The 18,432-nt window shown below is 36.5% G+C and overlaps 2 protein-coding genes across 4 annotated transcripts; one reads left to right on the top strand and one right to left on the bottom strand.

Moving 5' to 3' along the window:
* Positions 1-87: 87 nt before the first annotated feature.
* Positions 88-11,388, top strand: LOC118271370 (toll-interacting protein). Of its 3 annotated transcripts, XR_007705639.1 has the most exons (9): positions 88-261; positions 1,571-1,684; positions 1,960-2,035; positions 2,547-2,658; positions 4,570-4,684; positions 5,235-5,321; positions 6,974-7,135; positions 7,877-10,179; positions 10,212-11,388. XR_007705639.1 is itself a non-coding variant. In XM_050696055.1 (8 exons), the coding sequence occupies exons 1-8, from the start codon at positions 214-216 to the stop codon at positions 7,985-7,987; spliced, it is 825 nt and encodes a 274-aa protein (XP_050552012.1). In that variant the 5' UTR covers positions 88-213; the 3' UTR covers positions 7,988-11,388. The 3 variants fall into 3 exon arrangements, 2 of the variants coding, with proteins under 2 accessions (XP_050552012.1, XP_050552013.1); XM_050696055.1 differs by having other exon boundaries at positions 7,877-11,388; XM_050696056.1 differs by lacking the exon at positions 88-261 and adding an exon at positions 426-572 and having other exon boundaries at positions 7,877-11,388.
* A 482-nt stretch (positions 11,389-11,870) lies between these two features.
* Positions 11,871-18,177, bottom strand: LOC118271363 (probable ATP-dependent RNA helicase Dbp45A). Its single transcript, XM_050695935.1, has 9 exons — positions 17,995-18,177; positions 17,503-17,696; positions 16,968-17,179; positions 16,596-16,731; positions 16,032-16,201; positions 14,902-15,129; positions 14,372-14,499; positions 12,738-12,891; positions 11,871-12,219 (listed from the first exon to the last, which is right to left on the bottom strand). The coding sequence occupies exons 1-9, from the start codon at positions 18,068-18,070 to the stop codon at positions 11,880-11,882; spliced, it is 1,638 nt and encodes a 545-aa protein (XP_050551892.1). The 5' UTR covers positions 18,071-18,177; the 3' UTR covers positions 11,871-11,879.
* Positions 18,178-18,432: the final 255 nt, after the last annotated feature.

Below are 18,432 nucleotides of genomic sequence, written 5' to 3'. Positions count from 1 at the left end.
TTACATAAAATCGACTAAAAATGTTTGAGTTGCCACGGCCCTATGACTAACAAAATTCACTTCCATGGTCATGGTACACCTCTAGTTCAAATGTCAAAAATATTGTGACGTCCCGTCGATCTATCGCGTATTTGTTTGCAATTTGCGAACTCATATTTTTATTACATTGATTTTAGAGAAAACGGTATCAAAATAAATTTAATTAATAGAATCATGACATCTACTATGCCAACAGACAGGAACGAAGAGCGGAGACGAAGGGTGAGTTCTTTTATTAATATCCAAAGGAAATATATTATTAATGATTCGTAAAAGAGTGAATCACTGTTATCATGATAATTTGAGACGAATTTTATGCAAATGAACACCATTTTAGGGTGATAAACAAGCTTAGGAACCAGTTTTTGTTATTGTCAACGTTGTTTTTGTATCAAGTATTATTAGAACGAACGTATTGATTTGCGTCGCTCGGGAGGAAACTTCCAGACTTCATATAGGTATCCTGTAAAGTATTTCAGACAAAGGAGAGTTCGTTCACCTGAAAATCGAAATACCCCCATAGGATGTCCTTCGTGAGTCATGTGAACATTATTGTACAGTACCTATGTGTAATTAAATTAATCAATTATCTAAAGCCCTTGAAATTTGACTATGATTCACCAACTGTTATCACTTGATACATTTCATAAATAATATATTGTTAGTGTCTTATTGATTGCTATATTGTCTATTGTATTATAACTATGGTTCATTATTCAAACTGTTTAGTGCCCATCACATATTTTCCCTAACAAATTAATTATTATGCAACATTTCATACATTTGTGCTGAAACTAAAAGTTTCTGTTGTTATCTTAATTGAGCAGTTATTTGCGTTTCAGATAAACTATTTGATAACAGGCTTGTGTTTGAATATGGTAATGGAAAAATATCACAAAAACAATAACTATTACCTTCATTAAAAAAAAATAATGGTTTAGTTATTAGCTTTAGAGGAGAAAATCATTCAATGATTTCTCCTGCCTTATGCAAAGCATGGAGGAGTATCAGACTCTTACTGCCTAAAACCACCCCTAAAGTGTCATTGAAGTGACATTGTAGCAACTAATATTTTGTTGAATGAAATAACAGAAAAAAACATAAATAGAAAATCTTGAATATCAAGTCTAATCATAATCATGTAGGTGTCTTTATGGGTAAAAAAAAAAATGTTAACATACTAGTGACTAAGCCTGTTTTAGATAAACAGTGATGATGTCATATTTTTTTTAGTAATAAACTAGTTTACATGTTATTTGTCAAAAGAAAAAAGTAACCTGTCCCAAAAAAACATGTTACTACACACTGTGTCATATCAATGGTTGAAAGGCTAAAGGAAAGGAAAGAATTGATCTAAGCTATGTTTTTTTTACGATATTAATTTATATACATATTCGGAATCATTGAATTTTTCTCCATCAAATGATATATATAACAATATCTCTTAGATTGATAGGGATTTATTCCATGTACAATGCACATCTAACTGAATTCTCAAATGGATAAGGTTCATTATTGTATGTTGTTTTAGGTGCTCTTAGGCCCTTTGCCAGCTGGCTTCCTCCGTGCTGACGGAGCGACAGACACTGTTGATGCAGACTATCAAGCTGCATTGGCTCTGCAGCAACAATTGAGTGGCGCCACAGTAAGTATTATGGAAAAAGTAACTTTGTTGCCTAAAACATAGGGTTGTTTATTAGTTAGAAAAATTATAGGTAGATATATACTAGAATTGCTTGTTATTGGAAAATATATTAACAGCCTAAGAATCAAGGTTGAAAATAGATTGTATATATTATACGGGTTTAATCTTTATTACAACTTTTTCACATTGTAAAAGCAAGTCGTTGGTTATGTCTGGTTTTTGCAGTTTTATTTTAAACCTTATCTCTTCTGAGTAAGTTTCATTTTTCCTCATAGGTCCCACCTGCAGGCCCACCTCTGACGGCAAGGCTTAGCATAACAATAGCACAGGCTAAACTTTCGAAAAATTATGGTAAGTTTTGTTTTTTAAATATAACATTTATATGACATGCTATAAAGCTCAATTTTCCTTGGTAAACAAGTCGATTCCATTGTAAACTAGAAATGGAATGTAGGAAAATAAATTAATAATTCATATAATCATGACACTTGATAATATTGTATTCCTTTAAATAGATTTTCAACTCTATTACCAAAAAGTAAAGTTGAATTTCTGCTCACATTGTTAGCCTTAAATGTGCCTAGAAATTAGTCGAGTTACCTTGTCAATACACATACACACTAATAAGTCAATTGATATTTTAATTAATCTCACTGTGTTACATTAATCTCAATGGAATTGTGCTCAGTATATAGCAATAGGATCACCCCCTATTACATGGGCGTGATAACACAAATGGTGAAAAGTGGGTGTACATTGTATAGCGGCATTACGAACCGTAATGTGCACCTCTGCCTACCCCTTCGGGGATAAAAGGCGTGAAGTTGTGTGTGTGTGTTAATCTCACGCATTGTTTATACAGGGTTGACCCGTATGGACCCGTACGTGCGTCTGCGCGTGGGCCACTGTATATACGAGACCCACACTGACCCCAGCGGCGGCAGAACCCCTCGGTGGAACAAGGTCATTCATTGGTAAGTATCACATGAACATACTAAAGAAAAATTATTATTAAGGGTAGAATTCGTTTAATTTTAAATTTTTTTTAAACTTTTGATGGGGGAAAATCATCCAATGGCTTCTCCCGCCTTGGACGAGGCGAGAGGGAGTGTCAGACTCTTACTGACTAAAAACCACCCCGTTCCTTCTCCTGTTTTTCGAGCCGGAGCCCCGGTAAACCCGTTAGGTAGTCCGCAGCTCCTTTAGCATATTCTCTTGTTTCGTGGGGGGTTTTACAAATATACAAGTTCATACATACATACATACATACATACATGACACCCAGACCCGAACACACAGAGTTGTTTCAAGCGGGAATCGAACCCGTTGCGCGGTAGCCGGTTGCCCAGCCACTGCACAAACCGTACAATCGCATCTTGGCTTGGCTGTTTTTATATTTACATTTGTATTGTAAATATTATCCTCGGTTGGTACCTATTTCTGTTTAATGAACTCATATTTTTTTCCTCTATGTCACTTGCTTCCTTTCCATGGTACTTGATATTATTATAAGTCTGCGGTTCTGGTGGATTTTATTATAAACCTTACCCACCTTCTGATAGATTGTATTTGGCGCGGCGAAGAGGGATCATCCATTAATTACGTCACACGTTAAGGGCCGGACCGATAAAGTTTGCACATTATGTGACAAGGGGTGGGAGGGGTTAAATTTGTGGAAGTCCAGGGCAAGTCTAAAAGGAGAGAAAAAAAAAATGTTTGAGGCGGTACGAAGTTTGCCGGGTCAGCTAGTTTAAAATAAATTTGAGAACGCGGGCGAAACAGCTAATACCGTTAGTTGAGATAAAAAAAACAACGGTTATTAACGATATAGGTTGTTTCAAACTAAATAGTTTTTTTTATTAACTTATTGATTAAGAGTTGATATTTGATATACTTAATTTCCGTATTCTTTATTCAATCAGATAAGAAAAATATATGTTATTATTAATTGTAATGATTTAAATAATTCAGCTTCCTCGATTTAAGTAGTTTTTAATGACGTAGCTATTAAAATTTACATTATCACTTACATATGCGAGAACACTATTTTTATAAAAATTAACGACGCACTTCGTTAAAAAGAATGGACCGATTTGGCTAATTTTATTCTTTAATTATTTGTAATAGTCCAGGGCAGGTGTGAAAGATGAGAAAAAAATGTTTGAGGTACAAAGTTTACCGGGTCAGCTAGTTTAACAGCTAATACCGTTAGTCGAGATAAAAAAAACAACAGCTATTAACAATATAGTTGTTTCAAAGTACATCCCCTGTTTTATTAACTTATTGATTAAGAGTTCGATATTTGATATACCTAATTTCCGTATCTCTTTATTACAATCAGATACGAAAAATATATGTTTTATCTAATTGTAATGATTTAAATAATTCAGCTTCCTCGATTTAAGTAGTTTTTAATGACGTAGCTATTAAAATTTACATTATTACATATGTAACGCTATCCTGATATTAAACCTGGCTACGCCTATGCAGTACAGCACCATTAGTACGTACGAGTTTGCTTTACGTTTAAAGTAATCGAAACGAGAGCGCATTCGACGCTCTGATTGGCCAGCTCTTTGGGGTACAGAAGTTGTAATTAACACTGTAATACGTAGGTCACTGGTGACCAGTGGTATAACAATATCGAAGGAGGCCCATGGCAATTTTTTTGAAGCGGAGTTCTACCAAATGTAAAAAAGAGAGTGACGATAATTTCTGAACTGAAGGCAATCAGGCCCAATTGCCAGTGCCAACTTTGGGCCAATGGCACTTTGCTCAATTGCCACCCTGTACTTAGTAACGCCGCTCCGGTCATGCCGCCCATTCGTGCTAAAGTATGGTTCTCCCACATAAAATATTGTAATATATTTTTTATTTATCCACAGCCTGTTGCCTCCTGGTGTGAACTCCATCTATTTGGAGATCTTCGACGAATGCTCCTTCACGATGGACGAGCTGATTGCCTGGGCACACATCACTATACCACCAGCGGTGCTGCAGGTAACCAATCTACGATATAACATTACTCAACTCTGTGCGTGTCGCAGACAATGAAGATATCAGGACTTCTACCATGAGTTTAAAGCAATAGTATATTTTATTTTATTTTATTAATTTTAAGAAAACTTACAGCTAATACATCTTTTGTATGTCTTTTAAATTTTTTGTATGTCAAATTGTAGAACGCCTCTACCGGTACTAAAATTTTATTAGCGACTATCGACAAATACTATTGATTCAAACTCATGGTAGATGTACAGGGATTTCTCTATGTCCCCGGAGACATCACGAAATCCCAGCAGATGTTGAATATCCTTACTTTTTATGTGTTCTTACTATAAAAGTTTAACCAAAAAAAAGTTAGCTCAAAATTGGATTAGTTCGAATTATTATGTAGGCAACAAATATAGTCAAAATGCATTACACAGGACAACATCAGTTGTTAGAAAGAATTAAAGGAAGGAATCAATTTAGTATAACTCTTTATACTTACTTACATACTTTACACAAGCCTACTTCTCCAATTCACATTCGAAACGATTTGTTCCAGGGCGAGACATTTGACAACTGGTTCTCTCTGAATGGCAAGCAAGGAGATGGAAAGGAAGGAGTCATCAACCTAGTCCTCAGCTATTCGGTGAGTATAATAGTTATTTAAATTAATTATAAGCCGGAATCGTATGCTAACATATCGATAAAATCCGACCCGAGGATTAACTCTTGACAATTCCACTTTCGGTCTCTTCATCAACGATAGATTCTAAAAAGTAAAACGTATTGAGTATTCGATACGTTTTACGTTTCGATCAGCTAACATATTTATTGAAAATTTAACTTTATGCCGATACTAATAGGGTAAGTCCTTTGACTCAAATCATTTATTCCAATTAAACCATAACTACTTAGTTACTTTTGAAACGTCAACAAATATAGAAATATATAATAGTTTGTCAGTCTGTCCGTCAGAGAAGCTATGTGCATAATTAATGTATCTATACTTATTATATTATTATTATGTATGTTCTTTACATAATCACGGGACCACAGGGTCCCGGACCTTTGGAAGGCGTACGAGGGGCCGAAGCCAACTCGCAGAGGCCCGTTGAACAATTTTAATCTAAATGTAAGGGGACATCAGCCGGCGATTATCCCTGTATGCACTATGGAAGTACACCAAAGGACAATCCCCGGTTGATGCAGGACTATTGCGAGATATGGTAAAAGGAAATGATAGGGATATGGGTGTGGGTGGCTGTGGAATAGTTAACCGGTTAACTATGGGGACTATGGCCCCTGCCCCTGACCAATATTGAAAAATACGGATAAACAGGCAGGGGGTGACTCGCAAACTCAATAGTGGGCCCCGGAAACGGCCGCTAGCATGTAGCGACAAGGGAAGCAACATCCGTTGAGCTGCTTGAGGAAGGGGAGGCATCCCACGGCTATCAGAGCAATCCCGGAAGTACGGTCAAGACCCCTACCAGCATCTTACTGGGATACGTCCTTCCCCCAAGTGGAGCTGAAGGCAACTCCACTCTTGCGAATCTCCACTCAAACCAGCCGATTAAGGCAAGAGTGAGGTAGGAGAGGCCACTCCGGATAGTCACGAGTACCAACCGGAGTTAAAAAGTAGGGCCTCTCCCGGGAGTCAGGTCCGTGGGGTCGCCACTGCCCAACAGCTCGCCACAAGCTGCCTTGCGAACTTATTATTATTATTATTATAATATCATAAAGCTGAAGAGTTTGTTTGTTTGTTTTTTGTTTGAACGCGCTAATCTCCGGAACTACTGGTCCGATTTGAATAATTCTTTTTGTGTTGGATAGTGCATTTATTGAGGAGGGCTATAGGCTATAAAACATCACGCTATGACCAATAGGAGCCAAGCAGAGCGGGTGAAACCGCACGGAAGTAGCTAGTAATATTATAAAGCTGAAGAGTTTATTTGTTTGAACGCGCTAATCTCCGGAACTACTGGTCCGATTTGAATAATTATTTTTGTGTTGAATAGTGCATTTATTGAGGAAGGCTTTAGGCTATAAAACATCACGCTATGATCAATAGAGACCAAGCAGAGCGGGTGAAACCGCGCGGAAGAAGCTAGTATATAATAGTTTGTCAGTCTGTCCGTCAGTGAAGCTAGGTGCATCACACTTTGGAACGAGCGCCTAGCTTCACTGACGGACAATTCAATGTGACGTTTCAAAAGTGCCTAATTTAGGATTAATTAAAATAAATGCTTTGACTTTGACTTTGATTAATGTATGTGTAATATGTTCGTGATGGTGTAGGTTGGTCCGGCGGCCGTGGCGACGTTCCCGCCGATGCTGGTGGTGCCGAGCACGGGCATGGGGTACGCGGCCATGCCGATGTACCCGGCCCCGCAGCCCCAGCCCCACATGCCCCCACAACAACCCCAGCCACCACCCATCACTGCTGAGCAACTGCAACAGGTACCTTAACCTTATTATAAACCTTTTTATAATTAGTAGAACCGCGTTTTTTTTTGTTTTTTTATGAGACATGCCGGCAATCGAGCAGACGTATTACCTGATGGTAAGCAATCGCCGCCGCCCATGGACACTTGAAACACCAGAGGCTTTACAAGTGCGTTACCGGCTTTTTGGGAGTTAGGAATTTAAGGGTTGTTGTTCGGGAATGGGGATGGGGAAGATTGGGAAGGGGGAATTGGGCCTCCGGTAACCTCACTCACACAACGAAACACAACGCAAGCGTTGTTTCACGTCGGTTTTCTGTGAGGCCGTGGTATCACTCCGGTCGAGCCGACCCATTCGTGCCGTAGCATGGCTCTCCCACACTTAAATTTCGCGTTTCGCCTGGTGATGTAGTGATATGATGATGATAGGCAAACTATTCACCCCAGGATTTGAAGACGCCGAGTAGACGCCTAGACGAACAGTACTCTTAGTATGAGATTGCTTTACGTTCTGTTCTAGAAGGGATCTGTACCCTTAGTACGAGTTGCTTGCTTTACGTTGAACGAAAACTCAGCTTAAATTGGTTGGTTTATGCGATTCGGCCAATCAGAGCGCCGATCGCGCTCTCGTTTAACTTAAAACAAACGTGTACTAAGGGTACTGTTGATCCGTTTGCCGGCGTATCCTGTAAAAAATCACCTCAACCTTTTAATAACATTTGAAACATCTAGTAACTTAATAACATATTACATTCAGATCGAAGAAATGTTCCCGAGTATTGACAAGGAAGTCATCAAGTCTGTGCTTGAAGCCAATGGCGGCAATAAGGACGCTACGATCAACTCGCTGCTGCAAATGTCGGAATAATAGTTATTATACAAACATTAATATTGAATATACCCATGTAATCATGACATGTAAGTGATATATACAAACTATATTTACATTTATTTTAATACGTCATCGACAACTGTACGTCTAACTTTAAACTTTTAATCCCCACGCTTAGTAGATAAGCTTGGGGATTATCGTCACCGAAATTTTAAGACATATACTTAATTAACTAGAATACATGACGGTACTCACAAACTGCTCATGATTAGTCATGATTATGAGCCCCGATAACAGCTTGAAACTAGTCGAGCTCGAGCGGCTTCGGAAATCGTGTATTCTAATTAATTAAAAGTTATCATTATTATCCCCACGCTTGGTAAGTAAGATTGGGGATTGTTGTCGCCGAAATTTAAAAAAAAACTGCTCTTTTCCGACATTGATAAATTCGTTATCTCATTGGAGTTGAAATAGAAGGCTCAGTGTCATAATTACATCGAAATTAATTAATTTCACTAAATTTGCACCTGCACAGTAAATATTATAATATGTCGTGTAAGAATATTTTAAAGGCTCAATTGTCAAGAACACCTATATGAAAAAAAAAAATCATTAAAGTTGGGTCCTTTAAAAAACAAAAAAAACAGCATTGTCCCCAAATACTATCTTCGTGAATTTAAATTTACATTAAATCAACATCCTGTATGCCAGTTACTATTAGCACTCGCTGTATTCTAAAAGGGTCATAACAGATTTCATTTTCAAACTAAATTGAAGCTTATATCAACATTAGAAAAGGTATACAATCAAATATCAAATATTGTAACGATGTTCAGTATCGACTCGTTCAGACTAATTTCAACTTTAAATCGAGCTGATTAAGGTTCATATTTGTTTCTTAATGAAAACTGTGCTCTTGAAGTATGCATATTCCCCAAGATTAATATACTGATTATTTATTTATAGTAAATAAAAAAATGGAAATGCGATCCAATATTATTCGTACTGACGTTTTTAAATCGTGTATTTGTACATCAAGGCACATGCTTATTGGGCCTCAAAAATATTATATACCTAATTATTATAAATCGGGACATTTTAACAAATACCAATTACACTTATGACAACCGATTTTGACTTTTGTTCCGTAAAAGATAAGACGCATTTTTGCTTCTACAAGATTGAAGGATAAATTACAAATGCAAATTACATTGTTGCTGTTTATGTCTATCTTATGTCAACGCGATAAAGCTCAAAATCGGTTATATTAGCTGTACTTGAAATTTGTTAAAATATCAAAGGATGAACTAGTATTTTAAAAATCTCTCGGCCTTACTTTTGTAGTGGTAAGTGCTTAAAATATTTGTATATAAACAAACATTATGTATGTAATACTATATTAATATATTTTCATTTACGTATAATTATTTGGTCACTTCTATTGTTTATGTAAATGTAATATTTGTTTTTATGTAATAACTATAGTGAGATATACTTAATTATCTAGAATACGCGACTTTGCTCCCAAATTACTCATGATTAAGAGCCCCGATTACAACTTGAGACTAGTCGAGCTCGAGCGGTCACGTAAGTCGCGTATTCTAATTAATTAATAGTTATCTTACTTTTTCAGTTTTATTTTGCTCAAAATTGCCAATTTTAGTTGAAAATTCGTTTATTTTTTATTAAGTTACTGAGAATATAATTCCAATATTTAAGTGTTTAGTTATTAGATGAAGTACTATTGTGATTTTAATGTTTTATTGTTATATTTTAATATAAGTAAATAAATACTAGACACAGGTCATTAGATGAAATTGTGAACACATAAAATTGTAATGTAGTCTGCATTTTATTCGGGTAATACTTGATTTGTCACTTAGTCCTCACTCGCATATGTTTTAGCAAAAAATATAGGGCGACTGGTAAATTAGTGAACGATATTTAAACACGTGATTGTACTCATGATTACAAACAACTTTCCCAAAGAAACTATTTTTCCCAAAAAAAAATACTATGGGAATGTTGTTCGCAATCATGAGCACACTCACGTGTTTAAATATCGGTCACTAATTTACCAGTCACCTTGTATACTCAAATCTCACAATCACTAGTTTATGTTCAAACTGTAGTTCAATGTACGTAACAACACAGTAGGACCTCCCCAACTCATATAAACCTTTAAAGGATGTTAAAAAAATCGCGTTGTTGAGTTTACTTAAGCTGGGGTCCCGGTGATAAAAATTGGTTGCTAAGTCAGAAATATATTTTCAACTTTGTTACATACAGATAAAAGGTTGAAAATCTATTAAATATAGCCATGTCTTAGTAACCAATTTCAATTGTAATAATTAACGCGAACTTTCTGTGTAGAAAAGAGGACCTTAACGAGATTTTTTAATGTGAACGCTATCGAAATGTTGTAGCATTTAGCCCTCTGGTTGGTTCGTTAACTTAGAGCTGGCCAATCAGAATGCCGAACGTCATAAACATGTCAATCGCGTTAACATAAAAAAAAATCGCTCTAATCATTCAGTACCTTTAGTACGTGTTTCCTTTACGTTTAACGAGATCGAATCGAGAGCGTGTTCGTTGCTCTAATTGGTTGGTTCATTCAAGCCGGCCAATCAGAGCACCGATCACGCTCTTGTTTCATTTTCGTTCAACGTACACAGAAAGGGTTTATGAGTTGTGGAGGTTTCCGATTTAAAGAAATATCTCACTGTAACACAAATATTGACATACTGTACTTGCAGCCTGTTCAATTAGATAATTAAGTAATATTCAAGTAATTGCGTATCGAGTATTCAATCGAGATCGATAGAAGGTGTGGTTTTTGTTCAACAATAATACAAAATGAATAATAGAAATGAAAATTTTAAATCTATTTAGTCCGTCAGTTAGGTAATGAAAAAATATTAGACACGTATTCTTTTATTTTGTCATATAAGAAAACAATACTTAGATAAAACGAATCAGAGTTTAGAAGTGGGAGCTAACTACGTCATTTCTAAGTATAAAACGTACATAGAAGTGATGACACGCGATATTTCAAATCAATACGTCTGCGAAAGTATTTGTTTCCGTAAGAAAATAAAAAATACGTATATATTTTTATTATATTTTAAAAGAATCTACCAATGCCTACATGCGATGCGTACTGATGACGTCATACGGAATACGTGGGATGCGTACGATGCGGGCCTGTGAACGCTTACCTTTTACACACCTTCGTTTATAGAACATCTGTTGATCTCGATGATATTAAATAAATATAAGAGGAATACGAGTAGCCAAGGCCTCTCACGCGAAAGCTTGTAAAATTTTGTGCCAAATTATTTGCCATCGTCGCAAAATTGCTTGAATATAAATATATCGTTGTTGTATTTATTTGTAATTTTACAATGTATAAAATGTAATAAATTATTAACTACTTAGCTTTTGTCTTTTATTTATGATTCCACATACATGTTTAGAATGAGCAGTTGTCTGCTACTCATCTGTGTAGAATAATTACTTCTGACAGAACGTGGGCTATTGGTTTTTTTCTAAAATAAAAGTCTCGTCAGTTACTCCTTAGTACATCAGCTACCTACCAATAAAAGTCTTCCCAAAAAGGCCCAACCAATTCAGAGATTAGCAGGAACAAATAGACACAGACGGCCAAAAATTTTGACGGTTTAAACAATGAGATTTTGGTCTATATATCGTAAGTATATATGTATATATATATTCATAAGTATGTAGTAAAAAGCGTGTATTTAGATATCAAACACAACACTACCTTGCGTTAAAACCGTGGCAGAAAATTTTAGAACACCTTATATATTAAATCAATTATTGATATACCCAACGCCATGAAAGCCTCTCAATAGCCGCTTTACGAATAAAAATGCGTTATGAAATAAAACAAAGTAACTAATTAACATCATTTATTCTTTATCTCATCTTTATTCCCTTTTATTTTCTTCTTCTTTTTCGCGCTGGATACTTCTAGATCCTTCTTCGCTTTCACATTGTCCGCTTTTCGTTTAATTTTCGTGATTTTGCCAATAACATCTTTGAACCTATCATCTTTCTTCATCAATGTTTTGTTGACTTTCTTTAATCTTTCCTTAATTGAAGTATCGATGTCCTCCGCGTCATTATGAAGTCTATTTTCTTCCTTCGAAGGTCTATCAGCCTGGATTTGCGCCTGTACTTCTTTTATTTTCGCTAATTTCGCCTTTTTAGCCGCTTTTATCCGCTTACGCCGCATTTCTTCTAGGCTGTTGGGAATAAAGTTATTCATAAATTATTAATGATTTATTTTAAAAGTGATAGTGTATGTAAAGGTACAGACAATGGCAAATATACAATGTTCCCCACTTACATAATGAGATAAAAAGTAATGGTACTTTGCTCGAACTAGAGACCCTATTCATCATCATAATATCAGCCATAAGACGTCCATTGCTGAACATGGGCCTCCCCCAATCCGGAGCTGCGGACTACCTAAGCGGGTTTATCGGGGCTCCGGTTCGATAAGCAGGAGTAGGAACGTGGTGGTTTTTAGTCAGTTAAGAGTCTGACACTCCCTATCGCCTCGCCCATGGCGAGAAAAGTCATTGGATGATTTTCCCCCCTCAAAAAAAAAAAAAAAAAAGTGCCTCCCCAATGACTTCCAAATGAGACCCTATTGCCTACATATAAATATAGGTTATAGTTTAGGAAATTATTTTTATCCTGGGAATATTGGTGAAGCCGTTGGCAGAAGCCATCACTAAAATATGATGTACATGCATACCCTTGTTCCATCATGTCAGGATCTACTCCAGCCTGAATCCAGCGTTTGACCCGATAATTCCGCTTCCTCTGTTCAAACTCCTCATTGTCCAACTGGGCTTCCTGCTCACGCCGGGTCACGCTCACAGTCGTGAAGATTTTCACAGCCTCATCATCTGGGGAAAGTTAATTTGATATTATTTAGTCTGTATCTACATCTATACTAATACTAATATTATAAAGCTGAAGAGTTTGTTTGTTTGTTTGTTTGAACGCGCTAATCTCCAGAACTATTGGTCCGATTTGAATAATTCTTTTTGTGTTGAATAGTGCATTTATCGAGGAAGTCTATAGGCTATAAAACATCACGCTATGACCAATAGGAGCCAAGCAGAGCGGGTGAAACCGCGCGGAAGTAGCTAGTAGTAAATAAAGTGAAAGAAGTATGCAAGTAGGGCTAGTTTCCTTATTGTATCATCATCATATCAGCCATAAGTCATAAGACGTCCACTGCATATATGTGATGTCATTCGTCTTATTATATGTGAGGCATAAATTGTTGTTTCGCTATTTTATCGTAAAAATCTCTTACACAGATTACAAATGACAATGCCAGATCCTGCCCCACTTAATTTCATCAATGTACAAGAAATGTAAATTAATCAATATTATGCATTGAAAATAAGACCCTTGGTTACTTAATTATTATTCTGATAAAGTTGCGGATAAAAAGTAGGAAATAAAAAAAATTTAATAAACCTAAGGCCTATTTCCTGTATTTATCGCGACTATCTGCGTTTCTTAGTACACTTGCACAAGGAACACAAAGAGTAATTCAATAAAAAAAAACAGATTTATTAATGTAATGTATACGGATTTTAATATGAATTTGGTATAAATACATACTGTTAGTTAATTTATTTTTTTATTATATATATTATAATGAATGCATATTCTAATTATTATTTCGTGTTTGAACGTTAGTGATTAGATGTAACGAAACGTCATTGGCGTGCGTGTGTCAGTTATGTCCAAAAAGTCATTATTTGACATTCGCTCTGTCTGTTCTGTTTACATTGTTGTTTCGTTATGACTATTAATTAAAAGTAGGATTACTAAAGGTGATATTGGTGATGACATTCCTTCCTTTCATAGCTAAACACCCTCTGATATCATTGTAATAATATAAAGCACTTAATTTAATTATTTCTACCATTATAACTGCAATTAATCTAAACTGGTACCTAACCTAAATGTAAGATTTTGTTCTTAGATTTATATAGAAACCGCAAGGTCTAAAGGCTTTTAATCATGTTTTTAGTTATCACTAATAGAGCAGCAATAGAATGCTACATTTCACATGCCTGTACAATATATTTTTTTGGTGGGACAAAGCTCTATAGAGATTGTGGCATTGTCAAATTTCAAGTCAGTATAATGTGTAATGAAATCTTTATAAAATGGTGATTGGATTTGATTATAATTCGGACAGTTTAAATCCATATTGAATTTGTAATTTTCTATATAGGACAGTGGCATTCTTGTATTTACAACAGAAAATATTTGGCGAGATGGTGGCCAAATGTATTAAAAAGAATGTAAGCCATTAAATTGTTTGTAAACCTATAAAACTTAGTATTGCCAATGAAAACTCACCATCAATTTTATACTCAGTAAGTTTAGTTTTGATTGCATCTTCGATCTCGCCGAGCCGGAGTATATCGTAGGGAGTGATGAGGGAGATCGCCATACCACTTCTACCAGCTCTCGCTGTACGGCCGACCCTGGAAGGTAAGAAGAATTTTCATCATCAAATGATCCTATACATAGTATCTATGGCACTGTTAAGCAATAGCTTCCTGAGAAGGTTTTGGTCTTGTATTTTTATTCCTTGCACTAATTTTATCTTCTTCCTGTTTTTTAATATTTGATGGTATTTGTGTTTTTTCTGAGGTTTATTAATATAAAACACCACACTAGATGAAGTTAGGATTAATATCTTTAAACGCTGTTATAGTCTATTCAAGTAGGTATTTAAAAGCAAAAACTTATATTGAAATATGCAATTATAAAATCAGAAATTTCCTTTGCCGCATATCACTGATGTCTACTTAAAAAGTACATAGAATATATTTTCGCATAACTGAAAAATACTGTTAAAACTCGATCTTAAAAATTAGACCCACCTGTGAATATACTCCTTAGGTTCCAAAGGCAGTTTGTGGTTGACCACCAAATCCACCGTTGGAATGTCCAGACCTCTGGCAGCCACATTAGTGGCCACCAGGGTACATTTGAGGTTACTGCGGAACTGAGTCAGTGCTGCTACCCTTTCCTTTTGTCTCATAAAGCCGTGTAGACATACATTGTCCATAGATATTGCGTTCAACATCATTGATAGGACTTGGCATTCTCTGGAAAAAAAAAATGAATTTTTAGTTGGTAATTGGTTGGTTGACTGCCTCGTTGGTCGAGTGGTCGCAAGTGCAACTGCCGGACAAGGGGTCTCGGATGGGCAATGTATTGCTGGGCTTTTTTCGGATTTACGAAAATTTCTCGGTAGTAGCACGGAGTCTGGAATTGTGTCCAGGATATGGCAATAGGCTCACCCCCTATTACATGGGACTTTAACACAAAATGGTGGAAAAGTGGGTGTACATTGTATAGCGGCATTATGTGCCGTAATGTGCACCTCTGCCTACCCCTTCGGGGATAAAAGGCGTGAAGTTGTGTGTGTAATTGGTTGGTGTCAAGAGCCTGTGATCCACAGCTGGACTATGGGTATCCTCTGCGTAAGAGGGCTTTGCAATAATCTCCACGCTCTGCAGGCGGGTGGTTACTGTGAATCATTATGAGATATGCTGGCAACTAAGCTCCGCACCGAAAGCACCGGATAGTAAGCAAACGGCGCCGCACATGGCTTCCCGCAACACCAGAGAAGTTACAAGCGCAGTGCCGGCCTATTTTATGAACTTAGAGCGTACTCCTTTTTATTAGGCCGGCAACACACCTGTGACTGCTCCGAGGTTGCTGGTGTTCATGGGCGGCGCTGATCGCTTACCATCAGGTGACCCGTCTGCTCGTTTGCCCTTTATTCCATAAAAAAATATGAATTTGGGGATTGGAAAGATTGGGGAGTAAGGAATTGTAGTATCAATTTTTTTTTTATGGAATAGGAGGCAAACGAGCAAACGAGTCACCTGATGCTAAGCGAAGCATGGACACCCGCAACACCAGAGGAGTCACAGGTGCGTTGCCGGCCTTTTTTAAAAAGGAGTATGCTCTTTTCTTAAATGAACAAATTACATAAACTTACTTCTTAGTATCAGTGAACACGATGATGTGACTGCTGGGTTTGGCCTCGCGGTACTTGCGCAACGTCTGTACGAGGTACACGTCGCGAGCGTACGCGGGACACACCACGTATCGCTGGTCCAACGTCGACACCGTCAACTGGCTGTCCGTCTCCGTCCATGTTAGAAGATTCTGGAAATAATTTATGTTTTTAAAGTTTATTGTATATGTAATGCTGATCTTTAGTATGTACACTCGGATACACTGACCTATACATAACCAGTTTCTTATGGTCTCTCATGAGCATGAAACTCGAGTCGCCCGTAGCAGCGCGACAATCGCCGCGTCGTGTGTCGCGGAATGCTGCTCATGAATATGAGCCTCTAGCATGGCTTGTAACTAGTCGAGTTCCTCGTCAAACAATTACGTGAGTAAGCCGGTAACATAATAATTAACACAAAGAGTTGTTCCGTGCGGGAATCGAACCCGCGACACGTTGCACGGCAACCAGTTGCCCTGCCACCACGCCAACTATGTGTCCTTACATACATGATATACATAGTCTACTAAAAACGTAATAACTTACATCTTTATTAAGTGGAAGTATTTTAGATTCCCGGACATCCTCGGTGATAGTTGCTGAGAACAACAAGTTCTGTCGCTTGGCTGGTAGTGCATTGAATATTGTCTCCAGGTCATCTTGGAAGGATTCACTGAATAATCTGTAATGATAATACAAGGTTATGAGGTAGTGTTGACCATAATGTTTGAGGAAATTTTTTTAATGAAGAAATAATGAAAATTAATATTTTTTCTAAATAATCTTTAAATTTTTTTGATAAATCATAACTTACATATTTTACTTAGATTAAATTTACTCAATGTTATGTAATTAGAATAAAACAAACAATACTTTTTTAAATATTTGAGTCCTATCACAACTTTTGTATAAGTTTACCTGTCGGCCTCATCAAGCACTAAATACTTGATCTTCTTCAAGCTGAAGGTGTCACATCCAGTAATATGGTCAGCCAGTCGTCCTGGCATCGCAACCACGATGTGGGGACGCTTGGCCAACTTCAGAGACTCCTCCAACTGGTCTGATCCTCCGGTCACTATGCACACTCTTAGCTTCAATGGCTGTCCGAGGATACTGAATTGGTCAGCAATCTGAAATTGAGAAATAATTTTTTGAGACTGTGGTTGTGAGACTGTCAAAATTGGTTTGAATTTTGATCTTCAAGATCAATAAAATGTTATTGGCACATGTACTAAAGAGCCTAAGGGTGCTTTACCGCCAGAGATGTTCTATGTAGCTGTGATACGAAGATGTAATTGCTAAGCTATGAAACTATATGACTATTTCCACTGATACTGTGTTAAAATTACAGTTAAAAAACCCAGGTTGATCCCGAGATTTTAAATTGAAATCATTTACTAATTTTAACAGTTAGAGAATAAAATCAAAAGCGAGAATTAAGTTTATTACTTACCTGATAAGCCAATTCATGTGTAGGAGTGAGTACTAAGGCAAAGATCCCATATGGATCTTCAGCCAAGTGTTGCAGAATAGGGAGGGCAAATGCAAATGTTTTGCCGGAACCTGTTTTAGCTGCTCCTATGCAGTCGTCGCCAGCCAGTATACGAGATATACAACCTTTTTGAATAGGTGTAGGACTTCTGATGCCTGTAAAAAAAGTTTATCATATACATTCTTGGTCTGTGGTCATCTTTAGGAGCAGTTTCTTACACGTATTTCGAACAGAAATATACTGAAGTTACTTGATGTGATAAAGCACTAATATACTGGAGTCTATTTATGATAAAATCTCAATTAAATTATCTCAGGGAAATGCAATATTTCTAGCTATGTAGACTACAAGCCTACAATGAAATCTCAGAATATAAAATTAATATAAAGTTACAATTTTGCGTTCTAGACTAGAAATTGAGATTTATAGTACGTGCACAGTAAAACAACATACCAAGATTAAATAGCTCTTTGATGAGCCATGTCTTGACACCAAGTTCTGCAAACTCTTTCCCGTCGTTTTCATTCATTTTAGTACAAGTTTAAACTTTTTAATGCATATAAATTGATAATTTAACACAAAAATAACCACAACACCAACACAAAATGAGCACGCACGAGTTCGATTGACGTTTCGTAAATGTCAACAACGAATCCATGTGATTTTGACACTTGACAGTAACGTTTTAGCAATCGTTCAGAAATTATTCTTTTACGGTTTTTATTTAGAAAGTTGTGACTCTGTGATGCTGTCTGGATTTAAAATATTCAAGTGTTGTGAAATATAGAAGTATAAAAGATGATAAAAGTTTATTTGCAAGACACATTTATTTATTTTTATCTTATAATTTTATTGTATTTAGGAAGGATGTCAGATGCCAGCTGTAAAATA

Source organism: Spodoptera frugiperda, chromosome 9 (genome assembly GCF_023101765.2).
Source record: "Spodoptera frugiperda isolate SF20-4 chromosome 9, AGI-APGP_CSIRO_Sfru_2.0, whole genome shotgun sequence".
NCBI lineage: Eukaryota > Metazoa > Arthropoda > Insecta > Lepidoptera > Noctuidae > Spodoptera > Spodoptera frugiperda.
The sequence above is the reverse complement of the archived record's forward strand: the minus strand, read 5'-3'. Positions and strand labels throughout refer to the sequence as shown.